Source organism: Phaethon aethereus, assembly GCF_964289735.1.
Source record: "Phaethon aethereus genome assembly, chromosome: 1".
Taxonomy (NCBI): domain Eukaryota; kingdom Metazoa; phylum Chordata; class Aves; order Phaethontiformes; family Phaethontidae; genus Phaethon; species Phaethon aethereus.
The window spans coordinates 214,884,593-214,902,111 of record NC_138575.1 but is presented as its reverse complement, the minus strand read 5'-3'; the positions used below and the strand labels follow the sequence as shown (position 1 = coordinate 214,902,111).

The window sequence follows — 17,519 nt, the reverse complement described above, 5'->3', positions numbered from 1 at the left end:
AAAATTAGACTGGTTTTAAGAGTATAGCTAGGGTTAACAGCTCAGCGCATCTGTCTGGATAAACAGGAGCTGGCTGTACTGTACTCAGACACTGCCTCTGCTTTCACATTAATAACCAGCTATGAGCACTTCCTGGTTGTGATCGCGTTTGTTGAACTCGTTACCTGTTTCCAGCAAGCTCAGAAGATAATTTTAGCTCTGGTTAGTGCTATGATTAAACGCAGATGCCACCTTTGCATTTGCACCTTTGTTTTTTTCTACTACTGCTTATCTTGGGGTGATGTTTCTCACACTTGTGAGTGCACCGCAGTGGTGTCCCTGCCAAGCATCTTCTGGAGTGCAGCCCTGGTCCACAGGCACCTGACATGGCCAAACCCGTGTCCGTCACCTTTGTAGCTGTGCATGGGTCCCTGGGGGAGAGGAAATGTTAAAAGTACTCTTACGCTTTCATGGGCAGTGATCAAGGGCTCTGGTGTCACTTGAATGCAAACCTCGGAGCTTTTCAAAGCCTGATTCCTCCAGTACCTTTCATCCATGAATCTGCTTGTTCCCAATACTGCTCATGCCTTACAAGATGTGCCACTGGTAAGGGAGACTGGTGTTACAGGAGCTCTGTGAGGAGGGGCAACCAAAGCAGTGTGGAGGTCTCGGACTGGAAAGGGGTCTGGTTGTATGAACCATGGGATCCAAGTCCTGCTTTACCTAGAAGGAAGAGCGTCTTGTGGCTTATCTTCTGTGCCACCACTTCATCTTCTGTTCTCAGACAGGAATGTTTCCCTTCTTATGAGACCATATATGAGAGATTCAGATGTTAAGAATTCGTGGGGGTTTGGTGCAAGTGAGTTGAATCTCCAGCGAGCAGGTGGGTGCTGCTCTCCATCCAGGGAGATGTACAGCCGTGTGGAAGAGGAGAGTCATTCTGAGCTGCCACTTGGGTCGTGGTGTGAATATCTCCAGGGGTCTGGGTTGCATCATTGGCATGAGCTTTAGTAAATGTAATGGCCGTGGCACCCCCAGCAGCCAAGCCTTTGTGGAGGGGGAAGCGGAGGAAAGGGGAATGCTGTTTTGGCATATTAATGGAGTGAGAATAAAATGTTTGGTCTATGGCAGGGAGAGCTGCTGTGATTTCATGCACTGCTATTGCCTCAACTCTTGCAGACTGGAAGAATGCCTTACTGCTGGCCTCCACATAGAGCCAGCACTGGAAGGGGCAAAAACAACTTCTTAAGACAATGTTTTGGGGGAGAAAAGGCCATCTGATGAGAGTATGGAGGAAGCCCAGTGCTTGTCGCGGTGCTGGCTTGGAGTGACAAGTATATCTCTGGATATTACACAAGTAGTTTAAAATGTGCCATGGTTTTTAGCATAATAAGATGCACTGCAGATATGTCACATCCATTTCATTCCCCACAGCTGTTTACAAAAAGGAGGAAAAAAACCCCTATAAAACCCCTTGAGACTGGAGCAGCTGCAGTCACTCAGCTGTCAATATGGGACAAGGCTCTTTCTGCTCGTCTTTTATTTCCGCTTCACTCTGTTCTGCCGCACATATCTGGCTGTTCTGTGAATTTGCAGATCATGAGATTTTTTCCAAACTGCCTTTGATCTGTACAGAAAAACTCACCCAGCTCGTATTTGAATTCATTAATACTTTGAGTAGGCAGTTTAATTTTATGTTTACTGGCTTGTTTCCCTTTGTAATGTTATCTAACTGACAAGTTTGTCGTGCTCTGCATTACCTTTAGGTTTTTGAGTCTAAAACGTTTCCTCTTTCCTGAAAGCTATGATCATTTTTAGAGATGTTATAAAGGCATCTTCATTTCCTCAGAAGAAAACCTGAATTACTCTCAGCTTTGATTACTAGCAAATCTGTACTGAAGGACGTAATTCTCTTTACAGCATGAACAAAGTATGTTTTGTACCATCAACTGTAGTTTGAATTCTAGTTTTAAAACCTGCTTAAACATTAAAAGCAGCATATTTTGTTTCCAACTTCTATGCCAGGGAAGTCACAGTATTAAAGGAATTTCCTGGTTTGGAGTTTTTCCCACAAAGGTCTGCTATCTTTTCACCAACAACTGTGAATTTAGCACAATGTACAGAATTTTAGGAAGAACCCCAATTCCTAAACACGTGTCCAGAAGGATGAGGAGAGGACGTGTTTCTTGTTGATCAAGCACAACCATTTCGGTGGAGAAAATGCACTACAGCTGGTGGGACCCTTGATCTCGAGCTGCCGGGGTAGTGCTGCCTTTGGGAAGGGTGTAAGTGTTAGCAAATCGCCAAACTGTGAATCATTGACTGTCAGAAGCATTTGGCTCATCTGTTTTTTTAAGTTCCTGTTGTCAACTGTGGTACAGTGGGGTTGAGAAAGGGATGTATTTTGGATGACCAGGGTGATGAATGTATGATGCTTCATGTTTATTTGTAATGTCCTTTTTATACTTAGAAATTGCTTACATATGTATCTGTATGTAAATAAATGTTTAATCCTTTCCACTTGGTGTTTAAAGTGTTTGATTTGTTTGCTTGTTTGATTTGAACTGCAAAGCAAAGTTGCCTTAAAAATATGTACAAGACAAACCAATTTGCTTGACATGATTTAATATCAAACCAACAAATGAATGGCTGCTGAGGATTTTCTGCTTGGGTTCAGCATAGCAAGGCTCTCACAGCATTGGGATATCACAGCAAGAGCAAAGGTAGAGCTCTTGTCCATGGGAGCAATGTCCCTTTGCACTAGAGTGGAAGAAAAATTTTATTCAAAACCAGAGAACTCATAGTGGTGTGAAATGCCAAAAAAATGCCGGCATCAGTCACTAGAGGGTGGTCTTAGACAAAGGTAGCATCTTTATTCCCCATCGTTGCAAACCTGTTGCTAGTTAAGCTCTTGCCCTCCTAGGATGCTAGGGTTGTGTTGGATGAAGGTGGAATTTGGATGCTTTGGATAAATTTAGTCTTTGTCCTAGTGTCTTTCTTTTTTTTATGCTAGTTCTTCTTTTCAGCCTTCAGCTTGCTCTTTTCATGCTCACAGAAGACTGCTTCTTCCACTGGAGTTCTCTGATGCCTCTCTGGTCCCTGCCTTTCTGGGGGCCTAGAATCCTTTTGGACAAGATCTCCCATTTTAAGCTTTTAGTCTTTTGATCAATACATAAAGTTTGTGCTCTAACTCATTCAGGGGATCAGACTTCCTCCCTGTGCTCTGCTCCACAATGACTTCTGCTAACACACTGAGAAATGAGCTGTGAAGCTTGAAGACACCATGTGTCTTTTATTGCCTCTTCCACTGACCTTGAAGCTCCTTCCTTGGTAAATATCTGACATGAGGGCTGGACCATCTGCTCCATGTTCCCCAGGAAGCTGGCAATTTGAGTCAGTGATAAAACAGAGAGGTATTTGGAGAGGGAAAAGTCCCTGCATGCTCCTAGGTAGGAACTGGGTAAAGGGAGGGCAAAAAAATCCTTGAAGCACAGGCAGCTTGGGAACCGATTATTTACTGAAAGAGAGGAGGGCTGGAGTGTGTTGCCTGTGGGAGTGATGGCTGGAGAAGCCAAACCAAGCTCTTCCTGGGGGAAAGGTAAGGGGCAGGTGAAGAGTGACAGCTCTTCCTAGCAAGGAGCATGTAATGTGTGGGACATGCAACCTTCTTCTTGTTCAGCAGGTGTAGCAGCAAGGTCACACAGGAAGCCTGTGCCAGGCTTTGAGTGGGTAAAAGGATTGTAGGAGCATGAAGGCTCCCTGCAAAAAGGGAACAAAATGCCCAAGGGAAGAAATGCAAGATGGACAGAATACAGGAGCAAAACCAAGACGGCTTACTGCTTCTCCTCCATCTCCTCATGTACTAAGTCTTCCTACCAAGCACTTAGGGACCCCTGCCCAGAAGATGTCATCTTGCTGACAGGGGCCTGTCACACAACAGTACATTTTGGTCTTGCGATGTGTGCAGTCCTCTCTCACGAAGCACGGGAGATTTGACTGCACTACATTAATTTCAATGGTATCATACAGACAGTCCTACCTAATTTAAAATCTAGTCTTGATTTACGGTTTTCTATGCATGGGGAATCAACCACAAACCCAGTATGCATTTTCAGGAGTTTTATTACCTTCGGCATTAAACATGCTGAGCTTTATTCTTTTTGTACAAGCTTGTAATTATAATCACATCAGCTTGCACCAAAGCTATCACTTACCACAGTGTGTGGATGAATTCTCTGCTGAATAAAATCACTCCTGCTAGACAAGACATTTCATGTCAAGACGCTGTCAGGTATATGATGTGGAAGTTCTGGCAGTGGTTCATTGCTAGCCGCATCAAGTCCCCTGTGTCTCACTTGGATCTGGTCTAGCCCCCATGATAAAGTGGGTGTTTGTCCAGTTCATCACAAGGGAGTGCTTAAAGAGCCAGTGATACCACCATCTCGTATTACGTGGGAGGTGGTAGTAGAAACAACTAGTTTCAAGCTTTACTTGTTTGAGCACTGATGTCTTAAAACCCTTTCAATATTGCCTTCCCTGTGTTCCGTGATTTGGATATGAATAATGCTGTCTTTCCCTTTATTTCTTCTACATAAGCTATCAATCAATGCAGATATACCATTTCCAGGCAGGCTACATTTCTTACTCCTTTTCCACTTGCCCCGAACATAGATTCATCAAGTAGGATTTTATTTGCAATAGCAAATTGGTAAATGCAGGCACAAGCACAGGCTTGTTCACTTGGACTCACCCTTGAGCCCTGCACTATCCTGACTGAAGCAACCCTGGTGCAGTTCTGGTGCTCTGATCCATTGTCAAGTGCAGAGCTAAAGCTCAGCTGGGCAAGTCATCAATGGCTTATAAATGATACTGTGGTGGGTTGACCCCGGCTGGATGCCAGGTGCCCACCACAGCCCCTCCGTCACTGCCCTCCTCAGCTGGACGGGGGAGAGAAAGTATAACGAAAGGCTCCTGGGTCAAGATAAGGGCAGGGAGAGATCACTCACCAGTTACTGTCACGGGCAAAACAGACTCAAATCAGGGAAAGTAGTTTAATTTATTGCCAATCAAATCAGAGTGGGGTAATGAGAACTAAACCCAACTCCTAAAACCCCTTCCCCCCACCCCTCCCTTCTTCCCGGGCTCCACTTCACTCCCCATTTCTCTCCCTCCTCCCCCCGAGCGGCGCAGGGGGACGGGGAATGGGGGTTGTGGTCAGTTCATCACACCTGGTCTCTGCCGCTCCTTCCTCCTCAGGGGGAGGACTCCTCACCCTCTGCCCTGCTCCAGCCTGGGGTCCCTCCCACAGGAGACAGTCCTCCACGGACTTCTCCAGCGTGAGTCCTTCCCACGGGCTGCAGTTCTTCACGAGCTGCTCCAGCCTGGGTCCCCCACGGGTGCCGTCCTTCAGGAACAGGCTGCTCCAGCCTGGCCCCCGCGGGGTCCCAGGTCCTGCCAGCAAACCTGCTCCAGCCGGGGCTCCTCTCTCTCCCCACGGGGCCACAGGCCCTGCCAGGAGCCGGCCCCAGCGCGGGCTGCCCACGGGGTCACGGCCTCCTTCGGGCATCCCCCTGCTCCGGCGTGGAGCCCTCCCCGGGTGCGGGTGCAGATCTGCTCCCCCGTGGGGCTCCATGGCCGCAGGGGCACAGCCGGCCTCCCCGGGGGCTTCCCCGGGGGCTGCCGGGGACCCTCTGCTCTGGCGTCTGGAGCCCTCCTGCCCCTCCTGCTCTGGGCTGGGGGCTGCAGGGCTGCTCCTCTCACATCTTCTCACTCTTCTCTCCAGCTGCAAATGCTGTGCCCTTCTTCACTCTGTTCCCCCAGAGGCACTGCCACCACTGCTGACGGGCTCGGTCTTGGCCAGCGGTGGGTCCATCTTGTAGCCAGCTGCATTGGCTGTTGGACATGGGTGAAGCTTCTGGACCCTGCAGTCCCCCCACCGCTACCAAAACCTTGCCACACAAACCCAGTACAGTTACATGCCATCTTCTATTACCATCATGTCCCTGATGGTGATCAAGCCCTGCCTAGGGATCCATGTACCACTTACAGCACAATGTTGCCATGTTCTGCAACAGTGGTTTAGGTGGGTGTCACTCGCACAGCACTTCACAAGTGACTCCACTCACAGGTACGATGCTTGAAGTTACTTTGGTCATCGAATTGTTTAATTCTGCTCCCCCCTTCCCCCCCTTTTTTTGCTATGACTTAATGTTCCTTTTTCTTCTGTTTATGTCTAGGATCCAGGCACTGCAGGGATCCAGGCTTGGACCTCTAAGAAGAAACCCTGAGCCTCTTGCCACCACACCTACTGCTGCAGCACCCTTAAGCACCAGGAAGAACTTTTGGCTTGTGCTTGAGTATCTTGCTGGATAGGACAGCAAGCAGAAAAGATAGTTTGCTGGTTTAAGGTCTTTCAGTGATATCCAGAGCTAGGCTCTACACTCGCTTAATGTTGGGCAAGTCTTTAAAGCTGTGCCTCAGTTTCCTCAACTGTTAAGTAGTGGGAAAAAAAAGAAAAGCAACTCTGACTGCTATGGAAAAACTTCTTTGTAAAGTGAATTTACCTGTGCAGACCTGCTGCATAGCCATGAGGAACAGTTTTCTTTGTTCAGCCTGCAGGAACGCCTGCTGCCTCAGCACACCCGTGCCCTCAATAGGAGAGGCGGTATCTCCCCAATATCCTGCTCAGCTGCAGAATTGTTTGATTTCAAAGACTCTTCTCTCCCCTCATCCCGCAATGAGAAATGCATTTGATTAGAAAGTGCAGAACTTCAGCTAAGGACCAAGAAACTGGAAAATTTTACCTGTATGTTCTGTAAGGCTGATCCATGTTAAAATAGTGAATAAAGGACAAGGTGGTGAGAGAGTAACTGCCCTCATACTTCCCTGAGTGTCCTGAAAACAAAAAGCAGGTACAGATGTATTTTATAGAAGAGATACGAAGGCACGCAAAGACTACAGCTCAAATTCAAAAGGTTTGGGTTTTTTCATCCATCCCAAACATGGTTTCCATCACCTGTCTTTGGCAGGTCCTGCCTTAACACGCTGGTTTGTGTGCCCGCCCCAGTGAGGTACCTATCGTGAGACCAAGTGCCTATAAGGTTAGAGAAGCCTTTCAGTGTCACACAAGAAGCCCCTCTAGCCCCAAGTCCAACAGTGAGTAACGGATAGTAAGTAAAACACACTGGAACAAGATGAGCACAAAATGATACATTCCCGTAATACTTTTCTAACTTCAGCAACTTGCCTCAGATTTGCTAAGGCAGAGGTGGTGTCTTTATAACCTGAAAGTGCTTTAGTTATCAGAATTGATACCGTTTGTTCCTTGCACATGGAGACACAAAACTCTTCTGAACAAACACCGAGTCTGAGGCTCAAGTAGGCGCATGAGAAATGAAGTGAGGCCTCAAACGTAGAAACGTAGCAATGTCTACCTTGTAGCAGAGAATGAACCAAGTAAACTCTATTCGTCACCCATCACAATGTAAATGGTGCATATTCATCCTATGCCTCCTCCAAAAAATCACAGCAGATAACCTTAGGCTTTGGTTCTACAAGTCAGCCTTTTCAGACTGATGGGATCCTGTGCCATTGGGTTCCCACATCCTTCTGCAGGACCTATCTACCAGCTTGCAGCAGCCCCAGGATTTCTGTATTCAATGATCCTAAATGCAGCCATTCTGGGTTTAGGGATATGGAAGACCCCAAAGCAAGGAAGAGGAAAGACACTGCCAGGAATCAGCCGTTAGCAGACTTTAACCTGAAAAAGCCCACAGGAAAACTGGGAGCTGCTACCAAGCAAGGAAGAGGAAAGACACTGCCAGGAATCAGCCGTTAGCAGGCTTTAACCTGAAAAAGCCTACAGGAAAACTGGGAGCTGCTACCAACCTCTCAGGATGGTCCCCTCCACCCAACTCAACTCTGTCACAGGATCCCAAGTGGGCTCAAATACTGGGGTCCCATATGGTATTTGAAATTCTTTGATGAAAACTTGGCCCTTCTCCATCAGAATAAGAATCTGGAGTGGACATGGACCTGATATAGAGACATAACTACCTGCTTTTAAGCACTTAGATATTGATATTGGTCAAGGACTGACTTGCTAAACAAAGGAAGTGATAACAAGAACTACAATGATAGCCTTATCACAGAACTGGCTAGAACTTGTTAACAACTGTTGAAACCATCAAGTAAGAAGAGAGCATGTGTAAATGATTGAAGTTCATCTAAAAGACAAAAGACGACCGCTGAAGAAGTAAACAACCACCAGAGACAGATCATTGATAACATAAACTACTGACGCAAACCTTTTGAACTACTCTGCCTCACTTCATATGTATGTTTTGTATTGCATAATCATATGAATATGTATGCTTTTGTGTAATAAATATTTGCCTGCTCGCCGAAACGGTGTGCAAGTTAGGAGGAGCGATCCCCCTTGCACCCAGCACTGTAATAAACATACCTGCTTTATCACTCATTTTGAGTTGTGAAGTTTGTTTCCGCACATCAGACTGCAGGGCTCTTCCTGTGATGAAAAGACAATGCTGAACACTAAAACACTTCACCTACCTGTACTTGATAAAATGAGATCTACTAAATACTCACACATTTACAAAAGTTTTTATTGCACATTCTTGAGTTAATTTACAATAAAATAAAGTAACTGCAAATTCTATTTTCCTCATCTCTGCACAAAGTACAAAGATATGCAAATAAACAACTGATTTTAGGAATACATATGCCAACAGGTGTATAAACAATTCGTTTTTAAACAGCTCTTTTCTTCTACTGGCTCCTTCCCAAAAAGTATTTAAAAAAAGGTTAAAAAGAACACAGCACAGAAATACCTTTTTTTTTTAGTGTTTGGGCTTACTGGAAAATAGGCTCTGTGTTTGGAAGAACAACTCGGGAGACCAGCCAGTTACCCCTCCCAAGATACCTGCTGAATAATTTGCACTTGAGAGGACATTCTTGCCTTCTGAAGGGCAAGAAGTTTCCAGGACTGTATCATTTAAAAACAAGGCATTGGTGACACCTGCAGATACAGGAGTTGATAGAATCCTGGCTGTATTTCCAAGGTTTAATTTCTCATTTCTGAAGCACACGTAATTTTCACTTCTCTCTTTCCTTTCAGAAATAGGGTTCCTGCCAGTGTGCCCACAGGTCGATTGCAAGTCAGTAGTAGTCCAGCCAACTGTTTTTAAGTTTAAAGATGCAGTTGGTTTCAACCTTTTGTTTGCAGATGGAGGGATCCAGTCCTCAAAGCTGGCAGGAGGTTGGCTGTTAAGGAACTGCTGTGAAACAGAGCTATTATTTTCTTTGTCTTCCCTGTTACCTGGCCTTTCACGTTTCACTAACCTGCCAGTAAGCTGCTGCAACAGAGTGTTTTGAAAGGAAGACCTAGACCGCTTGCCTTTGGAATGGATTTTAGTGGGATTTTTAGGGGTGAAGATAGTGACAAAAGAGCTTCTTTCCCCAACAGGCCACAGTTTCTGGAGAGGTTTTGTCATAGGAGTTGACTGTGAATAAGGAACAAAGTCCTGCACACTAACGGAATTGCATTCCGAATCACAAAAGGAGTAAGTTACTGGTGTACTGTGCTTACTAAAAGCAGGAGGGGACCTATGTAGGGATGAGCTCTGTTTTGAACTGTTACAGGGAACATCTCCAGGATAAAGCACCAATTCAGGAGCTGTGACCTTTTCTGTCAAAGTATCTTCCTGTACTAAAGAATCACATGATTTATTTAAAAATTCTACAGGTTTTGATACCTCTCTTGCACTTGCATCAAAGAGATCAGCAGAAGCATTGTAACTGCCTTCAAGGAAACTATCGTTCCTCAGCACCTCTCTCCTAGTAACAATTTTGAAGGTATTTTCTGACAGTTCTGTCAATGGTTTTAATTCTCTTTTATATGTCCTTCTTGTAATGTTGGGAGTTGCTGGATCAGAGTCCCATGCCCCTGTGAATGTAAGATCTGCTCTTTGGCTTGGTGTAGAAAAAGAATTTTCTTTATTTTCACAACCAGTTAAAGAGCTATCATGTGCAGAATGTACACAGGTAGCTGCCTTGCTGCTTCTTAAACAGGAGGTTTCTCCATGTTCAGCAGTACACTGCAGACTAATAGAAGACCAAGCTGACTTCAAAATGTCAGTATTTGCTTCTTTGGACTGCACGTATCTGCTCTCAGAAACAGAAGGCTCTGATGTAACTGGTAAGGACTGTGACAGAATAGAGAGATGAGGGTTAGGTGTAAAGCAAGATGCTCCACATACCTTGTCAGCTGAAAATAAAACACTAGAGGAAGACTCACATTGTGACACCTCATTGCTCAGAGGATTTGCATTTGACTGAAGGCAAGCAAACAACACATTTTCCCAGCTATCATTCTCTGCTCGTGGACAGAACCTCCCCAAAACACTCACTTCAGGCAAACTGCCAGCTACTAGGGTTTGCCTGGGATATGCTTTGTGAAGATTTACACCCAACTTGCTACTTTCAAGAAGGGCATGTTTGCCTGCTTCAAGGCTGGGTAATGTTACAACACTCTTGCCATCTTCTATTCTGGCTAAAAATTCATTTAGGCTTTCTGAGAATGGGAGGTCATCCCAAAGCATAGAGTCCACCTGAGACACTCCAGCTACATTGATGTGATGAGAAGCTGAGGCATCTCTCTTGTATAAAAGGGAGTTGTGGGATTTTTCTCTGTAAGAATGATTTCTACTATTAGTCTTTGGGTAAATGCTTTTCACTCCAGATTCCAAGGGATGTTGTGAAAACCTGGAACTGCTTCCATGTGAACACTCAGTCTTTGAAGAGGATACTCTGACTAATTTCTCAGTTGCAGAGGTACTGTCAGTCCGACTAGGCTGTGAACTCAATTCATTATCCTCCTCTTTATCCTCTTCCTTCACAGTGGAGCTGCAAAACCGTGAACCCCAAGGCGTTTGATTGTTGAGGCTTACACTGCATGATTCTGCAGAGACAGGCCTCCCTTCTTCTTCATGCTGTTCACTCACCAGCTTTCCTACTTCAGGAGTGGGAAAGTCTTCTGCTGTTGCCCAAGCAACAGATGAAGTCAGGCTGAAGGACAGCTGCCAGGACTCTAAAAAACTTTCCGTGCCACTAGACTGAACAAAACGGGAGTTTCTGCTCAGGCTAGACAAGCTGCTGAGCTCACTGACAGGTTCATCTATTGGAGCTGAAGATGCATCGGATAAGTATGAGCTGCTATTACAGCTCCTGAATTTTGCTGACTGCAGGAGCCGATGGAAGTAGCTGATAACAGTAAACCCAGTAACAGTAGTGTTTGGCAGGAAGATCTGGCAAGCTGTAAGGTTTTTCGTACTTCTATTAATTCTGGAACAGTTTTGCAAGATGCTGCTGGCAGCAGAACACCCTCCATCTTCACTTGCACAACCCTGGGGGAGGAAAGAAAAAAACCAACTTGGTAAAATGCTTTATTTTGCGATAGAAAAAAAAAAGCATATCTTTTAAGTCAGGCTTATATTTAGGTCTCACTTTTTGTCACGATCTGCAGGGAAGAGAATACAAAACAGTCCGTCACACAAAGAAAGCAGTACTCCCTGGGAAATAAGCACTGGCAAGGGCTATTAAGGGCATCACAGCGAGAAGTTCTTTGCTTGTTGCAATTACACAAAGCTTTGGAGGTGGAAAAACAACCAAGGAATCTAAGAAAGGATTTCACAGAAAATTTCTTCCTCCCTTTAGGGCACTGGATGCTTCCGGGCTTCCTGCAGTGCTGTCCTGTGCAAATGGCTGCCTAAGGCCAATGCTTGTCTTTTACCTTGGAGGTGCTGGGCAGTACTTGAAGCAAAGCACTCTGGTACCAGCTGTCTGGCTTGGCAGCCCAGCTATCAAAGCCAGCATGGTATTTGTTATATGCTACCTCTGTGAAAGGGAAACAAGCTACAACCTTTATCTTTGCAGATTTATTTGGAGATTAGTGTTTCAAAGGAGCTTCAGCTGTAATTCTTTATAGAACCTGCTTCTCTCTGCACAGAAATTACAGGTGAAAAATTACATTAAAAGCAGAGGGAATTATCTAATGTTTTGAGAAGTGGTTAATCTTTTTTCGCCTTCCACTCAAGGTCTGCCAATGCCAGTGAGGCCAAAAAGCAAATGTAGCTATCTTCAAATTTAACAACCCTGCTACTTCCTGAGTCTATGCAAAGGTTGAGGCTGAAGGCAATACCTTTCCAGGTAAGACTTAAAAAAGTATGTTATGTTGATTCTGAGTTTTATCTGGCAGAGTGCAACTGCATGCATAGCTTAACAAAACTATACAGAAACGTCTACAGCCAGAGGCTGAACAAATGGTCTTCAAATGTGTGTTCAGTCTTTGTGTGTGCAGGAGCAGCAACAAGGCTGTTGATATGTAGAATTACGTATATTTGTAAAGGCATCAAACCTAGAGACCTGGTGAATCGATCCAGTTAAGTAAAGTTAATCCATGAAGTCCTCCAACTTCCATTACTTAAGATGCCATGAATTAGGAAAATCTCAGCTCAGATACAAATCTCATGGTACCTGTGAGAGAGGAAAAGCACCTGCCAGGTAGGATTTAGTTCACAGACTTCATACTATGAATGACTCACACAAGCAGCATTTGAAGAGAACTTAGAAGACTGTTTCTATGGAAATATTACTAAGAAATAATATTTCAAAGTCTGTTAAATACATAAAAGAGCCACAGACGCATATGTTGAACAGCTGTACTTTATCAACATTTTTAAACATGCTCTTACATCCAGAAATATCAAAATGCTGCAAGGGGATGTTTCTCCTTCCATTTCAGACACCAGGAGACTATGTAGCATGCGAAAGGTAGGGCGGTGCTCAAAAAGACAATCTGTTTCTTACTTGAACTGTAGATGCTTTTTTACAGACTCCAAGCTGTTAGTGATATGCACAGGAGCTGGCACTGCTCAGGCTCTCTGAAAAGCAGCCCTGACAAGCTGTCAAGATGACTACTGCCATTCAAGATGACTTTTGGATGTGACTTATTTAAAATAACATAGGAGTCTGGGGGAAGAGGAGCAGAATCCTTCCCATGTCCTAGTCCTAAATTGTCTCAAACTTCCAAAAGATGTAGTACATGATGCTTTGATAACTCAGTCTATGCCCCCAACTGGCTACAAGCTAATGAAAGAACTAATTATAGGAGAGTAATGTGGATTAAAAGTTACCTTCACTCCAAATATAAATCTTCTTCCAATGAAACAGGATTCCACCGCTTGAACTAACACTCCTGGAGATGCATCTGTGTTTGTTTCTCCTGACAGATGATGGAAGTCTTGAATACACCTTGAGTAAAAACATATAGAAGTACTGCACCAACAGAGGAAGCCTTAGCTGTAGTATAGGTAAGACATTTTAGCTGTAGTATAGGTAGGACACGTGCTAAAGAAAAGATACCGTGGCAGCTTAAACTAAACGTAGAATGAAAACAGGAAACCAGGAACCTATAAATTCAATTATTTACCCCACTTAATTTGTTAGTGAAATAGAAGTAAACAAAACCACCACTTTGAATAGGTTCAATACACATACAACTTTCAGGTGTTCCCTGCGTGGCTGTGATTTTTGTATTGACACAATGACTGTATAATGCTGTCAATATGCTGCTATTGCTTACACATCCTTTCTGCCCGCATCTTTACAGCGACAGCAGCATCCATATCAAGACATGCAAGTAACTCTTTTTCACAGTTGACAGTAGTACTGCAGTGTAGCGTAGAATGCCTGCCATGAGAATGCTATTAATGCTGCTAATATGGGATTTTAAAAGTGTCCATCACAAGTCATTGGAAAATAACAGAATTGAGAAACATGCAGTGAATGTATCCAAATATCCCATTATAGCAGTTTCACATATCAGAAAGTCTGAAGCGTACAAAGTAGGTGTTCAGGCTCTGAGGACTTACAGGCTTTCTTAGAAATCCTTCTTTGCTAAAGGAAAATCTGGTCATCTTGAAGACCAGTCATAAGGTGCACACCTTTTTTTTTTTTCAAATCCAAACTGTTACAAAAAACCCAAAACCAGAGGCTCTACCTTTCCCTTAAGACTATTCAAAAATCTTGGGGGAAAATTATATCTAAACCTCTGGAAAAGCCAATTTACTTAGTAACCTGCCATTAGACAAAGAAAATTCAATCATCTCAAATAAAGGAAGGACACAAGGAAGACACCTAAAATTGTGAAGCTCACTTAGCAGGCTGTAGCTGCCTTCAACAGACAAGTGGAAGATCTCTTATGTAGAAGTAATCCATTTCAAAATTTCAAGATTTCAGGAAGAAACCAAACTTCAGCATTTTCTCAAGGTGATGGTACCAAGGAAATGCTGGAAGGGAGCACTTTAGCAGCTTCTTCCCACTCGTCTCCCCACCATCCAAGCTCATGTCAATTTTTTTACGCTGAAGAAAATGCAGCAGCTATATAGTTAGAAACAATCCATTCCTTACCTCTGCAGATTTTCCGCGGTGACCCCAAAGAATGGATCTAAGCAACTTCCAAACACAGTAATGTCAAACAAATCACTAGTGTCAGCAATCTTTAGGGACAATCTATACCTGTAGCCTGCGTCTTTAGCTTCACCTGTGCAGCCACATTTTAGACAGTTAAACCTGATGAGACAGTAAAAGGATAAAAAAAGAATGAATATGTGAACTTCTGTTAATCACTGCTGAGGTAAGAACTTATCTGCAGCCGTAAGTATTACTACTATAATGTATCAAATATTCCATTACAAACTATAAGATTCTTTCTTATTCTTTACTCCTTGAGGCATTACTCTTACCATAGGCACAGCAAGGGGTGTGTATCATGAAGAATCCCTCTGGCTTCTTTTATTGATTTATTAAATGCTAGCCTGTTGTGAAGTTGGAGAGAGACAGTGGACTTTGAATGACCTGTTGGGGAGTAATTTTGAATTCCCTGCACCCCCTTTTTTCCATTTCATTCTGGTTTGGGATTTTTCTTCCTGTAGCCTTAGTGTAATACCTAGATTTAAAAAAATCATCAGGAAATGGCACTGTTATCTTTTAATTCAGCATTTGAAGCAACAGATATTCTTGCTTTGCCAAGTCAGCTTCTTTCATTTAGTGTTGACATTCTTTGACTTACTGTTCTTCTTTGTGTCATAAATTTCATATAACAGTGGGATTAAAAAGGAAAGCTCATAGGTTTCTGAACACACAGTAAGTGGAAGAGTCATACCTGATGCACTGCACAGATAAAATGAGATTAAAAAAAAAAAAAAAGGACTTGATTTGGAGGGGCTTTCAACCAGTGCTTTCCAATTTAGGAACAGCACTGAAGAACTGGACTGCAGGGGATGCACTTGGAAGCTATTAACACACATCATTTATTCTCCTAAACTGTCCTTCGATACTGCATGGCACTGAATGCAACAGAACTCTCAATCCGTAATGACCTCCAAGCTGCTACTGGAATACAGAGAGGTCTAAATAGTGATAGGTAACATAAATATCTGAAATTAGCACTTATTTCTACAATGGCTGGATTTTCACCAATTTGTTTTAACTTGTGTTCAGCTCACAGAGACTCCTGAGGTCTCTGACAGTTACAGTTAATAATCCTCAAAACAGGACGTACCTTCTAGAATCCAGTATCAGCCTAGAAAAGCATTTTTGACAGGCAGGATAGATGAAGCAGGAGTTCTGGACAGAAATTACAGAGGCAGCCAAGAGTCCTCTCACACTATTCATGTGCTCACAGCATCACCTGAAACAAGAAAGTCAAAATGGTCCAGAGTTCTCATTTTATGAGCTATTAACTGTTTTTAGTGGGGTGGTTTGAACATTTTGAAAGGCAGTCCTCAGGAAATGATGATCTCTGTTTGAAAATGGGAGCCCAATTGAGGCAACATCTATTATTACCCTTAATTAACCCTTTAAGAAGGAAAAAAAAAAAGAAGATATCTAATAAGAAGCAAGTGTTCATGATATTTGCACACTCTTCCAGATAAATCATGCAAATTCCCACTTGTATTTAGGGAATCTTTATTAGAACTGTCCTTGAGCACAGCACTGCAGTAAATCTGTTTGATTTTTTCCCTTAATTTAGAATGAAGTCACAACGTGGGGTTAAAAACTAAAATGATTCTGCACTTGTAATTCTGCAAACACCTTCAATACCAATGACTTCAAAAGGAGATGATGCCCAGAAAACCTCAAAAAGGCTTGCAATTGCAACTATATCCATACTCTTTGAGCCAAAGGGACAGCTCTACAGTATTTACCATTGATTTCAACAAAGAGGCCATATGGATCTGACAAATAAGTTATGAACTAAGTATTTAAATAAATAAGAATTAATTTAATTTTTATTAAGTTTTACTTTCCTGCAGAATTATTTTGCCATTATTATTACTATACTGTACAAAATACCAATTTTTAGGAGACGTCCTATATTTTAGAAAGTCAACTTTTTTCCAGCAGATGCAGACAAAATTACCCTAAAATACCTCAAATCATAGAGTTGCAACTTAAATTACTGAAATGTCAAAATGTCACTACAGTTGAATTAAAGAACACCTTAAAAATCCTTCTTTGCAAAAGCCCTTTATCACAGTAATAACTAAATATAAATCTCTTTTCAATGTGCTGCAGAATAAACTCAGAATAGGAAGAGAATTTCACATCTTCATGCCAGAAGTACCTCAGGGAGGCAGAAGACGAAGGAGATAAAGGAGACTCAAGTACGGCTTTTACATGCTAAAAGCCATTCAATAATCAACAATGATGTTTTGTTCGTATTTTGACACAAACTAGTTCAAGTCAGAGGCTATCCCTTTGAGCATTCTCAGCACTCTGGTAGAAACAAGATCTGTAACATGAGTACTGGAAAAATGTGAGTGACTAAATTCATTACTCTGAGCGGTTTGGAGGCAAAAAAAATAGTCAGATATCCAAATACTCCCTAGGGCAAAAAGGGCAGGAAAACAGAGGCAGGAAAAGGTAAAAGCTTTACTGGGGGGCCAACCAAAACGAAAAATTGCTCTTCAGAACATGTATTAACAGAGACTCATTTCACCTGGTATATTAAATGGTGCATGCCTTCAATTCTTGCCAAAATGGAACTATTTTGCTTTAGTTACAGTACAAGATACCAGTAAATACTGCAAGTAAAACATACCAATTTACAGAAAAGAAGTAATAAAAGTAAGTCTGAATTTGTTATTGCCCAAGAAGGTGGACTTGGAGAAAACCAGCGGGTGCTTCACATTCCAACTGGTTTTCAACTCAGAACTATATAAACAAAGTGTACTGTTATCTGCAGTTTTTAATGAAATAAAAAAAAAAAAAATCACACTCCCCAGAAAACACAGCAAATACTTCAGGTGTTTCATTGGAACATAGGAGATGAAGCATAGCATGTATATATTCACACAGGTTCTGGTAAGAGCTCCCTTTAGAGCAAACAGACTCAAGAGCCACACCTCTATTTCTCTTTGGTAGAAATATGGCACTCATTATCTGGCCACAAGTGAAAA

General features: G+C 42.9%; 1 protein-coding gene across 1 annotated transcript; it reads right to left on the bottom strand.

Annotated features, from left to right (window-relative positions):
- Window positions 1-8,837: 8,837 nt before the first annotated feature.
- On the bottom strand, window positions 8,838-15,980 carry DDIAS (DNA damage induced apoptosis suppressor; the record flags this gene model as incomplete). The annotated part of the gene is made up of 4 exons (XM_082014945.1): window positions 15,620-15,980; window positions 14,467-14,628; window positions 13,191-13,308; window positions 8,838-11,402 (listed from the first exon to the last, which is right to left on the bottom strand). Exons 1-4 carry the CDS (start codon window positions 15,730-15,732, stop codon window positions 8,838-8,840), a joined length of 2,958 nt encoding a protein of 985 aa, XP_081871071.1. The 5' UTR covers window positions 15,733-15,980.
- Window positions 15,981-17,519: the final 1,539 nt, after the last annotated feature.